This window comes from Notechis scutatus, chromosome 3 (assembly GCF_049901735.1).
Source record: "Notechis scutatus isolate UNSWTSFEM ecotype Mainland chromosome 3, rNotScu1.2, whole genome shotgun sequence".
In the NCBI taxonomy this organism is placed as follows: Eukaryota; Metazoa; Chordata; class Lepidosauria; order Squamata; family Elapidae; genus Notechis; species Notechis scutatus.
The window spans coordinates 33,384,804-33,404,762 of NC_142011.1; the positions used below are offsets into that span (position 1 = coordinate 33,384,804).

Genomic DNA, 19,959 nt, shown 5'->3' on the forward strand with positions numbered 1-19,959 from the left:
CCTGAAAGCTCCAAATTTTCCTGAGCTGGGAGCAGGGGTGGGATTCTACTGGTTCAGCCCAGTTCAGGTGATCCGGTAGCTCTGAAGATCAAGGTATTTCCTCCCCCCCCCAATCAGCTGTTTTCTAAAGATCAGCTGTGCCGTGCGATTTAGATTAGCTAAAAAAGCAGGAAATTATCCGATTTCTTGCTTTCTAGCTAATCTAAATCACACGGCACAGCTGATCCTCCCCTTGCTGTTTTATTGCTTCACCCAGGAAGCTTCCCTGAAGCCCAGTAGCAAAAAAGGTTTTTTTGATTTTTATTTCTTGGCCGACTGGGCCTTGGGGAAGCCTCCTGGGAGCAAAAATGGAGCATGGGGGGGCACACAGCATCCCCCCACCCCGTTTTTGCTCCAAGGAGGCTTCTCTGAAGCCCAGTAGGCCAAAAAAAAACAAAACACCACACCTACCCAGTCACATGGCCACCTCACCATGCTCACCTAGCCACGCCCACCTAGCCATGCCCCCAGAATCAGTAGGTAAAAAATTTGCATCCCACCCCTGGCTGGGAGGATGGAGTAAGAAAATTGTAGGTTGTATTTAAAATATTTCGAGAAGGACTTACAAGTGGAATGGGGGGTTGTGTGGCAGAATACAGTAACAAAAGCATTTTTTCCCTTTCGGCTGCAGACTATTTCACAGAACATCTTGGAGAATACAGACATGTTTTGTCTGCTCTGGAGCAACTCAACACTGCTGTCTTATCAGCTATGGATAAAACCAAACTGGTAAGTGTGAGTTCATTTCCAATATTATTCTTATGGATGGCTTTAATTAGCTTCCTTTACCTACTTTTAATATAATGGACATCCAATTAAGATATATTCCAAGCTTTTATTGTGTTCATGGGAATGTGTATTCCAGAGATCAGTTAAGGGAGAATTAGTTTAATTTGTTCCAACCTGGGACAGAGCTTCACAGAAGCAGTTAGCTAAGCATCTTTAGATATTTACAATATCCAAAGTCTTATAAGTATATAAAATGGATCATTTTTCTATTTTAAATTGCTCTCATACACATAAGGCCCAGGTTTCTTTTTGTAATCCTAAACACAACGTATAGGCTTATTTCAGAAACATGAATTGGACAGCAGAAGAGAGAATGGCTTTCAGAACGCTTGTAGAAGGTTACTAATGATAGAAAAAGATAGATGTGTGGATACAAGATAGTTTCTATTCAATGAAAAAATAATCTGGCCCAATAAGACAGCAATAACACATACTGTATAATTATGGAGTCCAAATGGAGAGTTATGGTAGAATGTTAGCTTATCACAAATTTGATCTTTCAGATGGACCTGGAAGAAGGAATGTATCACCTGTGAATTTAGAACTCTATGTGGTTTCTAAACCTGTTGATATACATTCCATAATTCCTCTAAATGTTGCTACCTAGTCATACTTTATAATGTAATGGAAAAATGAAATTATTACATAAACGAATAGCAGTTACATTGGCAGCTTTCAGTTGTAGTGGTTTTATTTAAATTAAATCAGTTTTAGGTTTTGGTCCTACACATTTTTTTTCTTGGGCCTTGCCTTATTTTTGCTGCATACAAAATTTAAAGTCCAAGTGCAGTCTTGACTACAAAAGCAGAAACCAATCATAATGAGAGAGAGAAAAAAGAAAACTGTAGAATATGAAATACCTCTCTTTTTATCCATTGCCAACAGCAGTTTTATTTGCTAAATGAAGTAGGAAAAATGTTCATAATTTACATACATTGTATTTGCTGCAGGGGTGGGATTCTACCAGTTCGCACCTATTCGCTAGAACCGGTTGTTAACATTCTAAACAGTTCGGAGAACCGGTTGTTAGAAGAAATTACTGGCCTAATCCTGTAAGAAAGGCAGGAAGGAAACATTCTGGTGTTGCTTACAGAAACTGCCTCTCTGTTAACCCTTATTACATTCTTGGTAGGACTAGACTTCCAATCTCAGGAACGCCTCTAGAGTTTCCCCCCCCTCCTTTGCTGGTACTTTGCTTGTGTGGAATGACCATTCAAAGTTACAATGGCACTGAAAAAAGTGACTTATGACCATTTTTCACACTTACGACTGTTGCAGCATCCCCACAGTCATGAGAAGCCAGGCGAGGAGATGCGTGCCTCGATGTGAGTGATGTTGAGTTGGCCACGCCCAGCCAATAACATGACCACCAAGCCATGTCCACCCAGTCACATAACCACCAAGCCATGCCCACCTCCTAAGCCACGCCCACAGAACCAGTTGTTAAAATTTTTGAATCCCACCCCTGATTTGCTGGTAATGGATCCCACTAGGTTTTACACAGCAAGCTGAAAGTTGTGTTTCCAAAGAAGAAGGGGGTAAAGTCTCAATTTTCTAGGTTTCTATTTTCCCAGTCATCTTAAGAGTTCAAAGCTGTCTTCTCCAAGAAGTTTCTGGGAAATGAAAAAGGCTGTGGTGAGCCTGCTTTAAAGGATCAGTTAAATAACAATTGTATTCTGCTCCAAAAATGACAGTGATATATATTCAAATTTTGGTGGAAGATTATCTGATCTGATTATCTGATTGTTTAACATTCCTCCTCTCGATCATAGTTCAATTCAAAAGGAAGATGAAACAATTCCAATAATACTGTTTCATATAGTCTCAAAATATATTGGAGAAGAAAGAATAAGAGATTCCTGATTTTTCTTCTGATGAAATTCCTCTATAAAACAGGCATAACATAAAAATCATATCTGAATAAAATCCTTCCTATTTGAATAGGATAATCATTTATTTGATCTAATTAAGGATTATGTGTATGAAAATATCCTGTTGTTTTGAAAACAAACTTTTGAATAGACTATAAACAAAATGAATCAGACAGACTAAAGGCTAAAACAGTGTTTCCCAAACCCTGATATTCAGTGGCCTAAAGAATAGCTAGATATTGTGAGAATTGTAATCCAACATATCTTGATTTCAGTAGCTGAATATTGCTGCTCTGTAACTTAAACTGCCATATAATAAGAAATATTTAAATGAATAAAATCTATAAGTTATGTTAGTTTACATTAGTTCTATATCAATGTATGATTTCAAATACTGGTGATTTTATTGTTTTTTTTTCTTTTTTGAATTAACGAGAATGTGCTATAAATATTTAATATTTACACTTTGTATCTGAGGAATCTCCATGCAAATATGAAGCTAGCTAAAAGTCTTTCATAAAAGCAGATCTTCCCTGCTTTTATGAAAGATAATTATATTCACGCCGCTAATAGTTGTTTTTTGCAGGATACTTCTTTTTCAACTTTCTGAAAATAGTTATGAAAATATAATGAACGGATCTACCTTGACTTTAGAATATATTAACACAGTAAGAGTGCAATAAATTGTACTTCTCTGAATATTGACAGCATAGAAGCTATTTTAGTCCATAGATTTCTCTCTTCTCAGCTTCATATTTAGAGTTGAAATCAACAGAATTTTGGGTGAATAGAAAAAACAATCACAAGTAGAAAACAAACTCTGTTCTTTTCCTTTTCGCCATTAATGTCTTGCTATAGCTCCATTTTAATGAACAGGATGATAGTCTGAATGTCACTGAAAGTATCTTACTATTTAAATTTCTTGTGCACATATGCTGCTCCGTGCTCTTGATAGTCTTGTTTTCTCATCCACAAGCTTTGGAAAGAGCTGAGTGAAGCTGCCAAGGAACCCCCAAGCCAAACTGCTGTACTTCTTTTGGGGGAAGCCAGAATTTTAATAAAATATTCTGTACCATGGAATAAAGCATTCAATTCCAAGCACATCCTCTCTGGAAAACCAGGAAACAATGAGGAACCTCCTGATAATACAACATTGTTAATGATTTCTCCTTTGAACTCATCTGGAACTTTCTGCAGACTTTGGAAAACCAAATGATGAAGCCCTGGAGAACTTTGGCTGAGCAGATGGGGTTTGAACAATGGCTCTGGGCAGCAAAAGCGTTCTTTGTCTATAGTTACCAACTGCCCATCAGGGGTCTCAATGCTCACAGATTTATGGCAAGTTTTCTCTTGCAGATCCCTTTTGTAGTCCATGGACACATAACAGTAGTTTTTCTTAAGTTGTGTAACCATTTTTTTGTTCAAGGTGCTAAGAAGATATACATTACTAGAGCTATTGAGCAGCAAGTTATGCATGTATTTGCAGAGACCATTTCCAGCCACATCCAACCGATAGATACCTCCCATACATGTTTGTCCAGAGTATATCGGAGTAACATGGGAAATCCCTGCCCCAGCTTCTACAGCCAGTCCAGTAATTCTACCACAGTAACAGAGTGAGAGGAACCCAGTATTGGCCACATACAAAGCTGGGACACTAAACCCTTCAAAAAATACCTCTGCCATCTTCTCTCTGTTTGTGGTTGGACAGGAAGGGGAATCACTTGTCAATATGGGATGGTCCTCAGTGGAAACTTGCAACCCGCAGTAAAAGAGATGGCTCCATAAGTTCTCCATGGCTTGCCAATCTATTATAATGCCATGCTTCAGTGGCTGAGTTTGCAATTTTTCACCAGAACAGGCAGGATGATAGATAGGAGGAAGAGATGCAGTTTTCATCACAATTCTTGGCTTTTCTTCACCTGCAAAGCCTGATCGACAGAAACTACTGCCATTGTCTATTACAAGTGCAACTTTCTCCATAATCTTGCACTATGTCCCCTTGATTTCCTGGATGAGAAAATAACTGGGAAATAAAAGAAAGGGAAAAGAAGCCAAACTTTTTAAAATGCTCTTATTGTCTCAAATAAAAGTGCATTTATTGTCTGGTAAATGCTGTGCTTTTAATCACCATTTGATTGAGAAAAAGGCTAAGTATACCTGATCAATCCTACAGAAGAAATACTCAATATACTCAATATGATATAAATAAAAAAATAGTAAAACATGTTGTTTCAGGACAAAATATAACCCACAGAAAGATTTTTTTGTGTGCAAAATGATATGCTATTTTATAGACCAAAGAAACATTAACTGACATAATATTTGTCAGCATTGTTCATAATGTATAATATTCCAATCACAATTTAGAGATTGATAATTCTTAGAAAAATTATGAGGGTTTTTTGTTCCCTTATGTTAGTTTTTTCCCCAAAATGGGATGTTTATTCAAATCACTAGTTGAAAATATAGTTCAAGTTTTCAAGTAAATTTACCTTCGGAGTCAATTACATTTTTTTTATACATTACTGATACAACACCTAATGCTATATGAGTGAGGGACATGTCACTGCAGCCTTTCTAACTGCAAGGAATCCAGAGAAATGTGCTCTCATTCTGTATTCATGATATAATATCACTGTACTCCATGACATAGCCCTTTATACTCTTAGAAAGTATTATGGTTTGCATAGAATACATAAGGAAACCCTTGACAAGAATCCTGCATGCTCCTTCCTAGATGCCCAGGAGATCTGCATAAATGCAGATTTCATCTTGCCTGTATGTCTTGCATCCTGTATTTCCATCCAGATATTTTCATGAGACTGAAGAACTCTTGTGTTATTTGTGGCAAAGTAGTGTCCTATGGCACTGTAACATCATGCTATCTTATTTGCACAGTTCTGTCACAATCAGAATCTGAGAAAGTGGAGTCTATGAGGCCTCTTTTTCTTAGGTCCTGGTTTTAGTGTAGGGCTTAAACTATCTTACCTCAGTTGCTAAATCCACATGGAGGTTACTGGCACCATGTAGAGGAGGAGCAAGCTGAACAGTTCAGGAGATCTGGATTATGAGGCCAGATTGTTTGGAACTAATACCTTCTTCATGGCAGGGAAGGACTGCTAAGTGGCATTTAAGTTTAGGAGAGATTTAACCACGGGAATATACAATTAGACACAACAGGCAACTAGGACTTCTGGAAACAATTATTCATCCTATCTGACCTCCAGAACTCTTAGTAGTAAATTCTTACAGAGAGTGTTTACACCTGTTGTATCATACCTTTGATACATGAACAGTGTTTTATTGTATCTTTCTAGAATCTAGAGCATCCTTGTTTGAACAGATTTATATATTCACACTCTCAGCCAACTTCTTTACTCTCATTCTCTCTCTTAATATTATTATTATTATCTCTTAATATTTAAGTCCCCACCTATTTTCACAGCATGTAGTGATAAGGGATGGAATCTATTCTGACCCATGAATCTGCTCATTAATTTTAACACTCCTGGAAACCTCTAAGTAAAAGCATCTTGGGAGAGGTGTTAGCCAAACTGAGAATCAGTAGTTGATGGATGAAGATATTCAAGCTCACTAGTTCTTAGATTCCACTGATTTTTTTTCCCAAGAAGAATTCATTTTTATGATGTCATCAGATTCTATAATGCATTCTTTCCCCGCTCTTCATACATATTTCAAAGGTATTGTTTGATATCTGACTTAACAGTGTTTGTTATTTTATCCAACTAGTTTGCTCTCTATCTTTTCTCCACAAAGAACATTTTTCTTGGCATTTCCAGGTAGACTCCTATTCAGAAATTAGAAAGAACCAAGTGATGTAGTAGCTAGACTAGGATGGGATATCTAGATTAAAATTCATCCTCACTCACGGATTCAGTGAGTGAATCTTTGGCCAGTTTCTCTATCTCAGTCCAACTTATTCCAAAGACTTCTTGTTGTGGGGAAAATGCAGAAGTCTGGTATTTATACAAACTTGAGCATATTTCTTAATGGAAAGCTTGGATATAAAATAAATCCAATTTTAGTTCCAATCTTAATATTTCACAATGAATATTCAGATTTTTTTTTATTGTTAAAAACCCAGGTATAATACAATTATTCAGTCATATTGTACATAGAAACAGTGGCAATATTATCAGTATGACCTAGATAAAAACATGAAAACTGGTTACAAAATAATGAAATGTCTCAGCAATTGAAAAAGAAGGCTTCCATGTGTCATAGTTGGCATTCCATAAACTGGTCCCCACTATCTTCTTATTTTCATCTACTTATAAATTGTATAGGAACAGCCCATAATGCAGTGAACTTCAATCAGAAGTCAAAGCTTGAAAATTGTGCTAGAGAGCAAGGGACGTAAGGAGGCAGGGCAGAAGAGAGGGAGGGAGAAAGATGTATGAATTGGAAGGGAATCCTATAGGACAAGACATTGCATTATATTGTCACCATTGAACATCATCCTGCTGGATTTGGTCCAGCATTCAAGCCTGCCAGAATAATTTGAAATCAAGATTTTACCCTCTAAATTGCTAGCTGATCACCTTGCTTTAAAATCAATTGCAAATGTAATAAGTATCCATTCAATCCCATCCCATCCCATTCTATCTTTATAATTTATAAACTTGTTGACTAGCACTGGCTGATAATGAAACTCTGCAGGACTTTAATTGATACTTCTCTCTAGGATGATGCAGCATCTTTAACAAGCACAATTATTCAAACAATTGCAAGTATTCTGGACCACAGTACTCTTTAGCTCATGTTATCCACAAAAATATCATCAGAGATCTTGTCAAAAATTTTAGTGGCCCAGCCTCCATGTACCAGTCCTTCCCAAATCCCAGGTGAGATCAAAGGACATTACAGCTGTAGCCATGTGTTTTGAGAATTTTATGGCATAGGTAGGCATATTTTTCAGCTGAAGAGCCTTGTTGGTGGTTGGCTAATAAAATATATGGAGGAAAAGGCACAAATAGTTTCAGCAGTACATTGAGTCAGGCAAATATATTGTTACCATTGAGCCACGGTGGCACAGTAGTACAGGCTACTTCTGCTGACTGCCAGCTGACTGCAATTTGGCAGTTCAAATCTCACCAGGCTCAAGGTTGATTCAGCCTTCCATCCTTTCAAAACGGGTAAAATGAAGACCCAAATTGTTTGGGGCTACATGCTGATTCTGTAAACTGCTTAAAGAGGGCTGTAAAGCACTGTAAGGCTGTCTATTAGTCTAAGTGCTATTGCTACTCTTTATACAGGTAATTGCTGGGTTACAAGCGTTCCCTTAGTGAACGTTTGAAGTTATGCAATCAATGCCCCCTTGTATTTCCAAACAAGGCCCAAAACTATGAAACTTGCAGCACCACGGCAGTTGTTTACCCTTACAAACAACCTCAGAGGGTCTGCAACATTCGTCCTGAAGATTGCCAGCTGAAATGGAGCTTCTGAAGGGTGGATCCACCTCTCTGACACTCCGTTCAAGCCTCCAGAGGCCTAGCCTGGCACATTGCAGACAGAAATGGAGCTTCTGAGAGATGTATCTGCCCCTCAGAAGCCCAGTTCAGGCATCCAGAGGCCTCCCCTGGCCTGTTGCTGGCTGAAATGGAGCCTCCGTGGGCCCGAGCTAGCCCTCCGAGGCTCTCTTTGGCCTTCTGTAGGCCTCCCAGTATTTACTTTTCAAAGAGCTCCAGAAGAGGCTGACCCAGGTGGCAGAAGAAGCCAGAGTCTTTTATTCAGAAGCCTGTGAAACTGTAAGAGCGTGAGATGTAAGGAAAACAGTGTTCCCCATCTGAATAAAAGACCGGCTTCTCTGCCATGACAGCCTGCAGCAATGGGCCGAGGGAGGCCTCTGGATCCACCCCTCAAAAGCTCCATTTCAACTGGCATTCAGGGCGAATGTTGCAGACCCTCCGCGGTTGTTCCTACGGGTGAACAATTGCCGTGGTGCTGCAAGATTCCTAGTTTTGGGACTTGTTCAGAAATGCTAGGGGATTCTGATTGTGTGACTTTGAATGTTCGCTAATGGAACGCTCATAACCCAGGGATTACCTGTATGTTGTTGCAATAAGAGATTCAATTTTATCCCCTTTCAGTTTTTGTTTGTTATATTGCAGTGCATCAGTGACCAAAATGAGTGTTGTCACCTTGCTATTAACTGTCAACAAAATACAGGAATTTATGCATGTGAGGGAAAAAATATGTATGTTTTTTCACCTATGCACCCCTTTAAGACCATACAAAACACGACAAGATTTTTGAGCTGCTCAAGATGGTTTATTGCCTTCCCATGTTTTGGAGGTTTTCATTTCCAGCCATTGATTTGGCAACAGCAGATGTTGGTTCACAGGCCAGGTTGTCCCTTCATGCCTACTGGATGTATGGTGTACCAATGTTTGATTTTATTCTTGGCAATCGCTGAATCTCCATCTGCGGTTGATTTCTCCGCCTCAACCAAGAAAAACAAAGTGAGTAGTCTCTGCATCTTCCGCATTTCACAGTCTCCTCCTCCTCGTCGTGCTGCCGAGGGAAATGGACATGAGGGGCTGGTTTTGTCTCCACGGCAGCCTCTCAGCTCTGGTCGGCTGTAAATATTTACCCTGTTTCCCAGGGGAAAGGAGAACAGGGGGAGGACTTTTGAACCATGAGACAGTTTTCCAAGAGGAGGCAGCAGCACTACCTTGACCTGTAAGCAAAACAGAATCTTCCTAATAAAGCGCCCTTCTTTTCCCAGATGTCATGAGCCTCTCTTTGATCCTGTGCTACAGCTTAGACTGGGAGCTTTTTTTGCACTAGATAGAGTCTAACCCAGTGGTGTCAAACTCAAGGCCCATAGGCCAGATTCAGCACGCAGCATGCTTGAATCTGACCTGCAGGGCCACCCCGGAGACAGTGAAAGACTGGCCAGTGGTGCCTCTACCAGCAAAAACGGAGCTCGAAACAGCTGCAAGCGACCCTCCCGAGCTCCGTTTTAAGTGGCAGAGGGTTGCAGGAAGCCATCGCAGCCGAAAACAGAGCTCGGAAGCCCATTTTCACTGGCAGAGTGGTCAGGCCACCACAGGTGCCCCCAACACGAGTGACATTAAGCTGGCCATGCCCACCCTGGCCACGCCCACAATTAAATTGAGTTTGACACCCCTGGTCTAACATGCTACTTTCACATTTTTTGGGGGGGAATACTCTGATTAAGATCTGATTGCTCTGATTAACATCTGCTGGAAATAATTAGAAGATTTAGGATAGAAGTAGGTAGAAGGTAGATTATAATCTACAGTGTGAATTCTGGTTGCTTTACCAACAGACCTTTATTTACACATGCATCAGTTTCATCTGTAATCTGCAGGATCACAGATGTGAATTTATGCATATACATGGCTCATCTCCAGAAGATGACTTGGTGAAGTAAGAAATTGTTTCTTCTGTATAAAATGCCATACAATATTTAATTCCTTCTTTAAGTCACTAGTTTGCACTATAATCCGATCCTAGAAATTGGGGGGCATTTTTATATCTCATCTAGCATGTTATTTTAACCAGTAATTTAGTTCTAAGTTTGGTCATACATAGAGTAAAAAGATAAGGATTCCTTAAACTAAGCTTTAATCTTGGTGAGTTGGTGTTTCATCCAGATGGTTTTCTTGTTAAATTTATGGAAATGGTTTATCATTGCTTTTTCTTGGATTTTTTAACTTCCCAATTAGTTTTCAGCCATGGGATTTCCATGTAATCTCTGTAATCCAGATCCAACCCTATTTAATTTTTCAGGAATTAACTAAGGTAAGCTAAATGCTACAACTGCTGTGATTCAGAGAAAATTAAGGAGAGTGGAGGTGAGGAATTTATGGAAAATCTTTAGAATAGCTTTATAAAAGAAGAGTGAAATAATTTATAGGAAAAATAAAGCAGTGCAAGATATAGGATGACAGAATCTGTAATGCAAAGCTGGAAAAACTTTTTGTTGTAATGGGGAGTTTAGATAAAGAGCCTATAGATCTCTATTGCAGGGAAACAGGAATATAATACAAGAAAAATAGGTTTAAGCCATTGGTAAAATGTCATTTGATAGCATGAGTTTGATTGATTAAATGGCATGAAGTTTTTTATTCCTAGCAATTTTTTAATTTACTTTATTCTTTTTTATTTTATTAAAGTCTCATCTTTCTTATTTTTACAAATAACTCAAGGGAGCACACATAACCCAAATACCTTCCTCCTCATATTTTCCCAACAACAACTCTGTGAGGTGGGTTGGGCTGAGAGAGAATGACTGGTCCAAAGCTACCCAGCAGGCTTTTATGCTAAGGAAGAACTTGAACTCATAGTCTCCTGTTTTCTAGCAAGATTCCTTAACCACTAAACCTAACCAATATATGGGTGGATAGATGGAGGGATGGATATATAATATATCCCTAACCTATTCTTTAGGTCTCCATAACATGAGTACAAAGTATTAAGATGTCATTTAACTGTTCCTATAGACAAAGATCTAGCTGGACATTATATTAAAAAGTTGCACTTATAGAACAGAAATCATGCTTTAGCCTACTCTCCAGACAGTATTTTCTAGTCAACTTCTACTTGTGTCCTTTCTTATTTTTATTATGACTTGGTGGGAGTGCATTTGTAATTTTGGGGTATTCTGAGCAAATACTATTCTAAGCAATTCTATCATTTGGGAAACTTCTACAGAATGATGCATATTGAATCAAGTGGAGAGTTTTCTATTCATTCATTTGTGTATGAAATTGACAAAAGCAAGCAAAGATTGATGCAAGAGTGGAGAATTTGAATTCAATTTTCTCCACCTTATTGGTGAACAGAAAGACAGCTTCTTTATAAAAACAGAAAGAACAACTAAAATCAGACAAATTAAGAAATGATTTAAATTTATGCAGAACTGAATAGTGTTTCAATGCTATTGGATTACTATATCATGCCAGAAACTTTGCAGCTTATTTTGTACAATCATTTGATCCATTCACTATTCATTAAAATAGTTTGTGTGCCAGTGAATAAGATATGTAAAAGTCTGCCATGTTAATTGTAATGTTTTAAGTAGGTTAAGTATTGTATTTTCAGCAATACTAGTCTTCAAGCCAGAAATACCCTTGCCTATTTTTTAGGCCAATTCATCTTTTAAATTCTTTTCCTAAATTCATTGTCTTGCCTTTCGATAATCAATATTTTAAGGGTTTTTAAATATTCAAATTGATATATATTCCTACATGATGCTGTTTCAAAGTTTGTTCTTTTTACTTCTGATTTATAAAAGTTTTGTTTTATGTTTCGGGGGCAGAGTATGAAATGTTAGGTAACACTTATTACTAAAATATTGGACATTGAAATATATTATTAAGAACTGCTATTTAGAAACTTCTATTCTTTTTTACACATTGGAAGAGACATAGGCAAAAGAAAATGCTAAATATTGAAAGGCCCTTCTGTACTATTACAATGTTTCTTTTGGGGCTTTCATTAAAGGAATAAGCTTGCTGCACTTGGGGAAGGCTTGCATTGTAAAATATGCTGCATTGCTCAGGCAAAACCCTCTATTTTGAAGATACAAGCAATGTGCTTCTTCGTTTAACAGTAAAGTAACCACATTGCTTTGCTTGGTGGCTTTCTCTAGCAGTTCCAATAGCCAAAAAAGACTTCTCCATATGTGCTTATATAAGCAGAGGAGAGTCCTCTGTTGCTTCCATTACTGGAAATGCCAGGCATGATGTAAAGCAGGGATGTCAAACTCAATTTCATTGAGAGCTGCATCAGGGTTGTGGTTGACCTCGGGGGGCTGGGTGAGTGTGGCCAACTGGGTGGGCCTGGTCAGCATGGTACAACTCCCCAAACTGCTGGCATGTTTCCTTTTTGCATTGGGTAGACTAGACTAAAGCGATGCAGGCCAACCCCTTACATTTTCCAGGACAGCCCTGCAGGCCAAATCTGACCACATCGTGGGCCAGATTCGGCCAGCAGGCCTTGTGTTTGATACCCTGGTGTAAAGCAACAATGTTGTTTCTTTGTTCAATCTTGTGCCTCCTTGCCTTAGAAAGGGTGAACTGTATGGCTTCCACATCACAAGCGCCTTGATCAAGACAAAGATAAGTTGTTTTGCAGAAATTACAGTATTGATGCTTTGTTGAGTCAAAAATGATCTGGGCTTATCTCATTTTCTGAACAGCACAAATACACATCTTGATTATTTATTTTTCACATCCCGTTCAACCGAAACTTTCAAGAGAAAGGTCTCAAAAAATTAAATATAGATAAGAGTCATGAAATGCAAAAGGCAACAAAACTTAGAAGCCAAGTGCAAACAATCAGAAAGATTAAAATGCAATCCAGACTAGGGCCATAAAACATGGGCTGCAGCATTCTGGACAATGACTAGATGGCAGAATATTTTTCTGTATTTCTGTTGCATCAATTGGTCATATGCCCAAATCTTGTAGGCATAGTCTAAATAGCTTGGAAAAATATACTTTCCTATGCAACTAAGTATATATCTGATGGAGATTTTTGGCCATCACTAAGAAGCCACAGTAACCACTCACATCACCTCCAACAGCAGTGATAATTCTCTGCTCTGATTAGGCCAATGTTACAATGCTTTCTCAAGGTGCACAACTAGAAATAAAAACATCACCATTCAGAATTCTCAGCACAGACATCTTGGTTGGTGAATTCTGAGAATTGAAATCAGTGTATCTAAAGAATGTAGGGCATACAGGTAAAGACTGACTTGTGAGGAAGTTATGGAAAACTAGAAATAACATGTCCAAAAAATACAAAATAAATAGCTAGTACTTACAGTGGCCTGGTCTTTTTTAAGGAAAATGACGAATCCTCTTCTTTCTCTGGTTTTTTCTTGGTCTGTGATCTTTTCAAGCTTACTTTTTTTAACATTCCTGTGGGAGGTGTTATTTCCCATCATACCTCCAAATTAGTGGTCTTTCCTCCTTGGGAAGCAGCTCTAGCAATGTTGCTACCAGCTCTATCTGAATCAGGTGCTCTAACACCAGGAACAATTATGATGTCATGCAACTTCACTAGATGATCTTACAATGGTTGAGGTATATATTACCAAGCCCTTTAAGGCTGTAATCATAGCTAAACTATACTAAATGGCCTTCCCAACATGATGGTCTTGATTAGGGTCCCCAACGTATCTGGAGACTGGGGAAAGTTCGTTTTTGTTGAACAGCAGGAAAAAGCTGGATAGTTTAGAAAAAAAGAATATCAAGACAACCCTCCACATTTTACTAATTAAAATAAGGAACAATGTTTCATTCCAAGGTTCATTTCTAACCTTCATAGGGCAACCATTTTTGAACGAAGGTATCCCAAATGAGCAGCTTACAGAATGAGTCCCAAATCTGGGACCCAATGCTCCCAGAATTGAATTTTTGGCAAATTTTACATTAAAAAAACCATTGTATGACATAAAAGTTATCATAAAACACTGACATAATACAAAACATCATAAAACATTTCCTGTATTGATGTTTGACTGTGCTATATATACAGTGCAATACAGGATATATCCAAGGCAGATACATCTCTGAATATATCCTAACTTGTCCAGTAAATGCAGTAAATTAGAATTTCTGTCATTGTTTGAAGGCATCGAAGAATCTAGCAAGGAAATATCTGTGAAAGCATGACCCAATGGTCATAGGTTGTATAGTGGTTAATAAATCTAATGCCTTAATTGGATACATTCACAAATAAAGCAATTGATCTAGTAGTCATCTGGATTTTTACAGGCTGAGGTCTCTTCCAATAAATCCATTTCTGAGAGAGAGTATCAGTTCTGGGCTTGATGTAATGGATCACATACACTAGAAATGGATAAGCTATAAACCTAAAGATATTGTGGCATTTCAGTTCTTAGCCATTCCAGTCAACCTGGCCATTATTAAGGAGTGTTAGGAACTAACACACACATACCCACACAGAGTGTTTATATCTTGCATTTTAGTGATATAGTTTTGTAATGTGGCACCTTGACATCTCCAAATGGGTCTGTTGGCCTGTGAAGTATTTAAAAGCGAGATTTTTAGACATTTGTAATGATTTTTCTTTAATTTTCATTTTTCAGTGGTACCCACCACACAAAACTGTAGGTTAAAATTTTAAAAAAATTGATTTAGGACACTACACACTGCTTACCAAAATATATAGTGCAGATTGTCCTTGGGTTATGACCAGTGGTTCAGAACCATTCAAAGTTACGACAGCGTGGAAGAAGGGAGTGGGATTTATGATCAGGCTTGGAATTCCAGCCATCACAGAATTCCCAGTGTCATGTGATTATGATCTTGGCACTTAGTGCCTGGTTCGCAATTACAACATCCCAGTCAGATGAGGTCACATGATTGTGATTGCCAATAAAGCAAAGCCAATTGGGAAACCACAAGGAAGTTGGAAATTGCTCCTGTTTCCAATGGTTTATTTTGCCTGCCTGTACTCCATGGTGTCTGCCCACAGCACCCACCCACAGCATATTAAATATCCAAGTAAAACACCACTTTTCTAGACACTCATATTCTGTCATATGTATTCACATAGCATTTTCTATGTTTTTTTATTTTTCATCAACTTCCCTGGCTTTCTCCATTTCTTTACTACCAGTAATGAGAAAAATAAGCAGCAATTTCATAAATGCTCTTGTGAGGTAGGATTGTTATGTATCCATTGCTGGAATGTATGTTTATTATATTTCCAACAAATAGAATTCTGAAAGCAGAGAGAAGGTGGAAGAAAGGATCAATTAGCATATTTATAAGGCTAAAAATAGCAGGACGGAAAGCTCCTGTGGTCATAGTGGAAGTATGCTGGAGCTAGCCGTTTGCTGCTTGGCAGTGCATTGGCTTTAAATAAATCAAGAGGCATCTTCCTCCTTTCCTTTTCCACTGAATATAAAGGACTTCAGAACAATTAACAGGTAAATGCTAATGATTGATGAAGATCTTCAAAGAAATTACATGGGGCAAAATTTCTTTGGGGAAATGCCTCTCTTTTTTCTTCTTAAAATTCATTGTGAGTGCTTTGGCATTTTCTCCATTCCTTAACTCAGAATACTTTTTGGTATCTCATAATTCATCTGGTCCTTATCTTCTTTATTCATATTCATATTTATACACACACCTTTCATGCAGGTATGTTACTTCCTATGTTTGGACTTCCAAATTATTCCTGCCATCAACTTATGTTTTCAGTACACAGAATTTTAAAAAAGAGAACATGAATTCAAGTCCCTTATTACCCATAAAAGTCAGCTGGGTGACCTTGGCCTAGTCACTCTCTGTCAGCACAATTCACCTCACAGGGTTGTTATAGGGACCACAGGAAGGAGTATTGAATATCTTAATCCCCTTGGTTTATCTGTAAAAGTAATACAGGTGGAATACAAATAAGGGTGGGGGGGGGGAGAGATACACTTGATTTAGATTTGGTTTCAGGTCTTGGGATTGCTTATAATTAATCAATTAACCTTTGCAAACGAATATTCTAAAACTGACTAGGTGGCTGATTTTTAAGGAATGTTTAATTCTAATTACAGCGTACTGTCACTGTCTATATTACATTCATTGTTACTATCTTGCTACTTATTTATTTTTAAACTTAATATACAGTAATGTTCTTGGTTTATAGCATCTTAAAAAATTAAGAATGGTTATTGTGGCAAAAAGAAATACATCAATGGTAGCAGTGCTAGGTTGCATAAATAAAATCATGGAACTTTTTCTTCCTCACTTGCAGTTACGTGGAAGCATTTGGAACCTCCTTAGTTTCTATTAGATCCAACTGGTATTTCCATTTTATCATTATCATCCTCAAATTGTGGTATTTTCTAAAGTTCCTGACCATCAATCATGAGTGGCAGCCATGAAATTAGAGGGCAGCCAGTTTACATAGCCAACTATTTTTACTGTAGACATTTGCATAGGTTGATGGCATGATCAATATATTTTAGTCTCAGTCTGCCATTGAGAGCTAACATAGAATAGTGTTTAAAAGTCTTGATGAAGACTCAAGAAACATGCTTCCTCTGTTGCTCTTCTATCCTTTGGAAGAACATTTTCTCCCAAGATTCAGAAACTTTACTCCCTCTTTCCCATCACATCTCAGTTTTCCCATCACAATCACAGTATTGCTCACAGTATTTGTACTGTTGCCCTCCCTTTCCAAAATGCTCTCCTCCAAATTCTGCCAGCTCTTGTCCAGGTTGTATTATCATACTATTTTGCACCCAGGTAATATCAACCACAGGAGATCAGGCTATCTAGGGTTCTGGGCACTTTTCCATGTGTACATTTTGGTCTGAGTTTCTGGTCATTAATTCAGTTTTCAGTTGCTTCTGTTTTGTAATCTTTTGATTCTTTATAACTTTTTCTTTGCAAACATGCACCAGCAGTAATTGCTTACTGTGTCTGATATAATAATTCAATCTATATTTCTCTTCTACATTTTGGTTTACTCAAAGTAATCACCTTCCCTTTTATTTCTGCAAATCAGAGCCTGTCAACATCACTTCTTGGGTGGAAAACATGATTCATGGTCATTAATTTCCTTGTTTGTTATAATTTCAGTTAATATGCTATTTTCATTGACTGGACTTTTTCTTCCTCCTTTTGCTTCAATGAGGAAAATTAGTAGCAGTAATAATAATATCTTTTGTAAAGATGCAATAATGGATTATTCCATTTACTTACTGTAAGTGCAAGCAACAGCCATTTTGCAATTTTTGTTATAGAAACTAAGTATCTTCATGGATACTCACCAAATTACAAATGCAGAATGTGCCTCGTAGTTCATGATTAATCCAAAGCAAAATATATACTTTGGCAGAGATAAAATTGGAAACTAAGTCTCCTGGATAACAATCTCATTCTTTCTCAACTGACTTGTAACATTTCATTATTATCTCAGTATTTTTTTCCAGAACACAGTTGTTAATATCAGTTTAGGAGATGGATGCATCTCGTGTAGATGAATCAATTTATTTGTTGAGCCCATCCTGTGATTTATGGTCTTTTTCCATGTTCTGTGACTTACATAATATAACTCTTTAAAATTCAGAGCATATGGCAAATTTCTATTACATTAAGATGTATTTCATTTAATAACTGGAAACAATTGCTATTTCTATTTAATTTGACATTAAGATTCATATTATATCTTCATGAATAGAAAATGGCAAATAAAAAGTTTAATCATATAGGAAAAATATAGTTGGGTACATTGTTGTCTATTTATTACTATTATAATGTTCATGAATTAGGAAAGATAAAACATCAAAAGATTTATTGATGAATTAGATTTCTAAATTAGAAATGTAAACAATCTAGATTAATCAACTAATGTTATTAATTTTAATTAAAAAAACCAATTCCAAGAATATATTAAAAGGACATCTGTTTATTTTTTGATGCTTTCTTTTCCATAATTAGCACTCTCCAAGCTGACTGGGAATTATGGAAGTTGTGGATGAGATTTTGTCTAGTTTTGAATGAGATTGACTTTGTATATGTCATGTTTTATTTTTGCTGTTTTGGAAAGTTTTAGCCTGAATTTAGTCAGTCATATAAATAGACAGATAAGACTTCAACAGATCTGAAGACTCCTGGGATAGGAAACACTATTATAAATGTAATATTTTCTTCTTCTAAGAATGAGAAGTACCTTTAGTTTATTGAACTTTGAACAAACTTGCATGCCCTTCAGTAGCTGCAAAAAAATAATTTGGTTTTTAATAATTGGCACCCAGTATTAAATTGCGTGTATTTTCTTTTACTTGTTTTGCACATGGGAGGGGGAGGAGGAAAGCAAATTGAAAGCAGGTCAATGTAGATGTAAAAAGTAGTGATACTACTACTTTTACTACCAAACTTCAAATGAGGCTTTTATCTGTATGTGAAGACCTAAGCCTTTTCACTGCAATTACACAAATCTTTAATAAAGCAGTTTCTAATTTTATCCAAACTGAGACTTTGTACTTTGTACTCTACTTATCCCCAGATTTTGGTTCAAGAGAAGAAATACAACCATATATTAAACTTTCGTTGATATTGTGAGTTTTTCTGAAGCAGATCTTAGCAATATGTTAATTTGCATCTTCCAAGAGATTCTCTTAACAAAAGGTTTATATTATCTTTTATTAAACATATAGCTTGATTGTATGCGTGATTTCAGGACAGAAATAGTAATGCTAGATAAGTTAATCCATAGTTATACAATGAGTCCAGGTCTATTATCTCTAGGCTCGTGATAGTAATTTATCTGGATGGATGAAAATCGAAGTAACTGTTTTATATAGATCATCCTTGTTGCTGATTCATAGTGGAGAAAAGCAGGGTAGCAGAAAAGCTTCCACTGTTCCTGCATATTATTGCCTGGGTTGTGGTTGTGTTGTTTTAAAAGTTCTTTTGTTTCAATTTTCATGAAAGTAATGGCTGTTTGCTTGTAGCATAGCTCAGTGTTAAGTACTTTTATGTGCACCATCTCATTGCAGTAGAAAACTTTAAAAGTCAATATAACAAATTGCCAAATGATATTTAGGTACTTTATAATATGAGCACCAGAGGTGGTATTCAGCGGGTTCTGACCAGTTCTGGCACAGTTTATAGCACACAAAATCTGCATGTAAATTTCTTTCAAAAAAATTTCAAAGGTAGAGTATGTTAGTCTTTTGCAACAAAGCTAACAAAAATATAGTACTTTTAGAGTAACTGTTGGTCCTTTGTTGAATGGAATAAAATAGCCCTATTTGGAGTGGAAAAAAGTGGAGCTTAAATTATCCATGTTAACTATATATAAATAAATCTAGATCAAATTTTTTTTTTTTTAAAAAAAACACTTTATGTTAGATCTGGGGTGGATCGGTTCAAAGGAGACGCGAGACCATCTTAGTGAGTTCAGCTCTTTATTTAGGATAAGAATAGTCTGGGTGAGACAAGCCGCGGCAGCCCTTCATATAGGGCTCGCTGTGGCTCAGCGGCCAATGGCAGCGCTTTGAATCTCCCGCGATCGGCACAGCCAATCGTGGTAGATCCCTAGTGCTCCAATCACGGCCGGGGTTTCGACCAATCAGGTCGCTGTCCGTTCGGACCAATCAGTTGTGAGGGTTTGGAGTATGCTAATATAGCACACCCCTCCCCTCTTGGTTTCGTCTGTCAGTGCGTCGTGACGTAGTCGCGCAGGTAGGCGGGGCTTCGTACCTGCCTAGTTGACCTGCGCGGTT

At 37.4% G+C, this 19,959-nt stretch overlaps 1 protein-coding gene across 2 annotated transcripts in view; it reads left to right on the forward strand.

Annotated features, from left to right (window-relative positions):
* The window catches only part of NECAB3 (N-terminal EF-hand calcium binding protein 3), a 99,248-nt gene that overhangs the window by 61,265 nt on the left and 18,024 nt on the right, over nt 1-19,959 (forward strand). For both annotated transcript variants that reach the window (XM_026681685.2, XM_087959434.1), the window contains exon 5: nt 671-768. In XM_026681685.2, the coding sequence (XP_026537470.1) occupies nt 671-768 (98 nt within the window). The remainder of the gene's footprint in view (nt 1-670; nt 769-19,959) is intronic.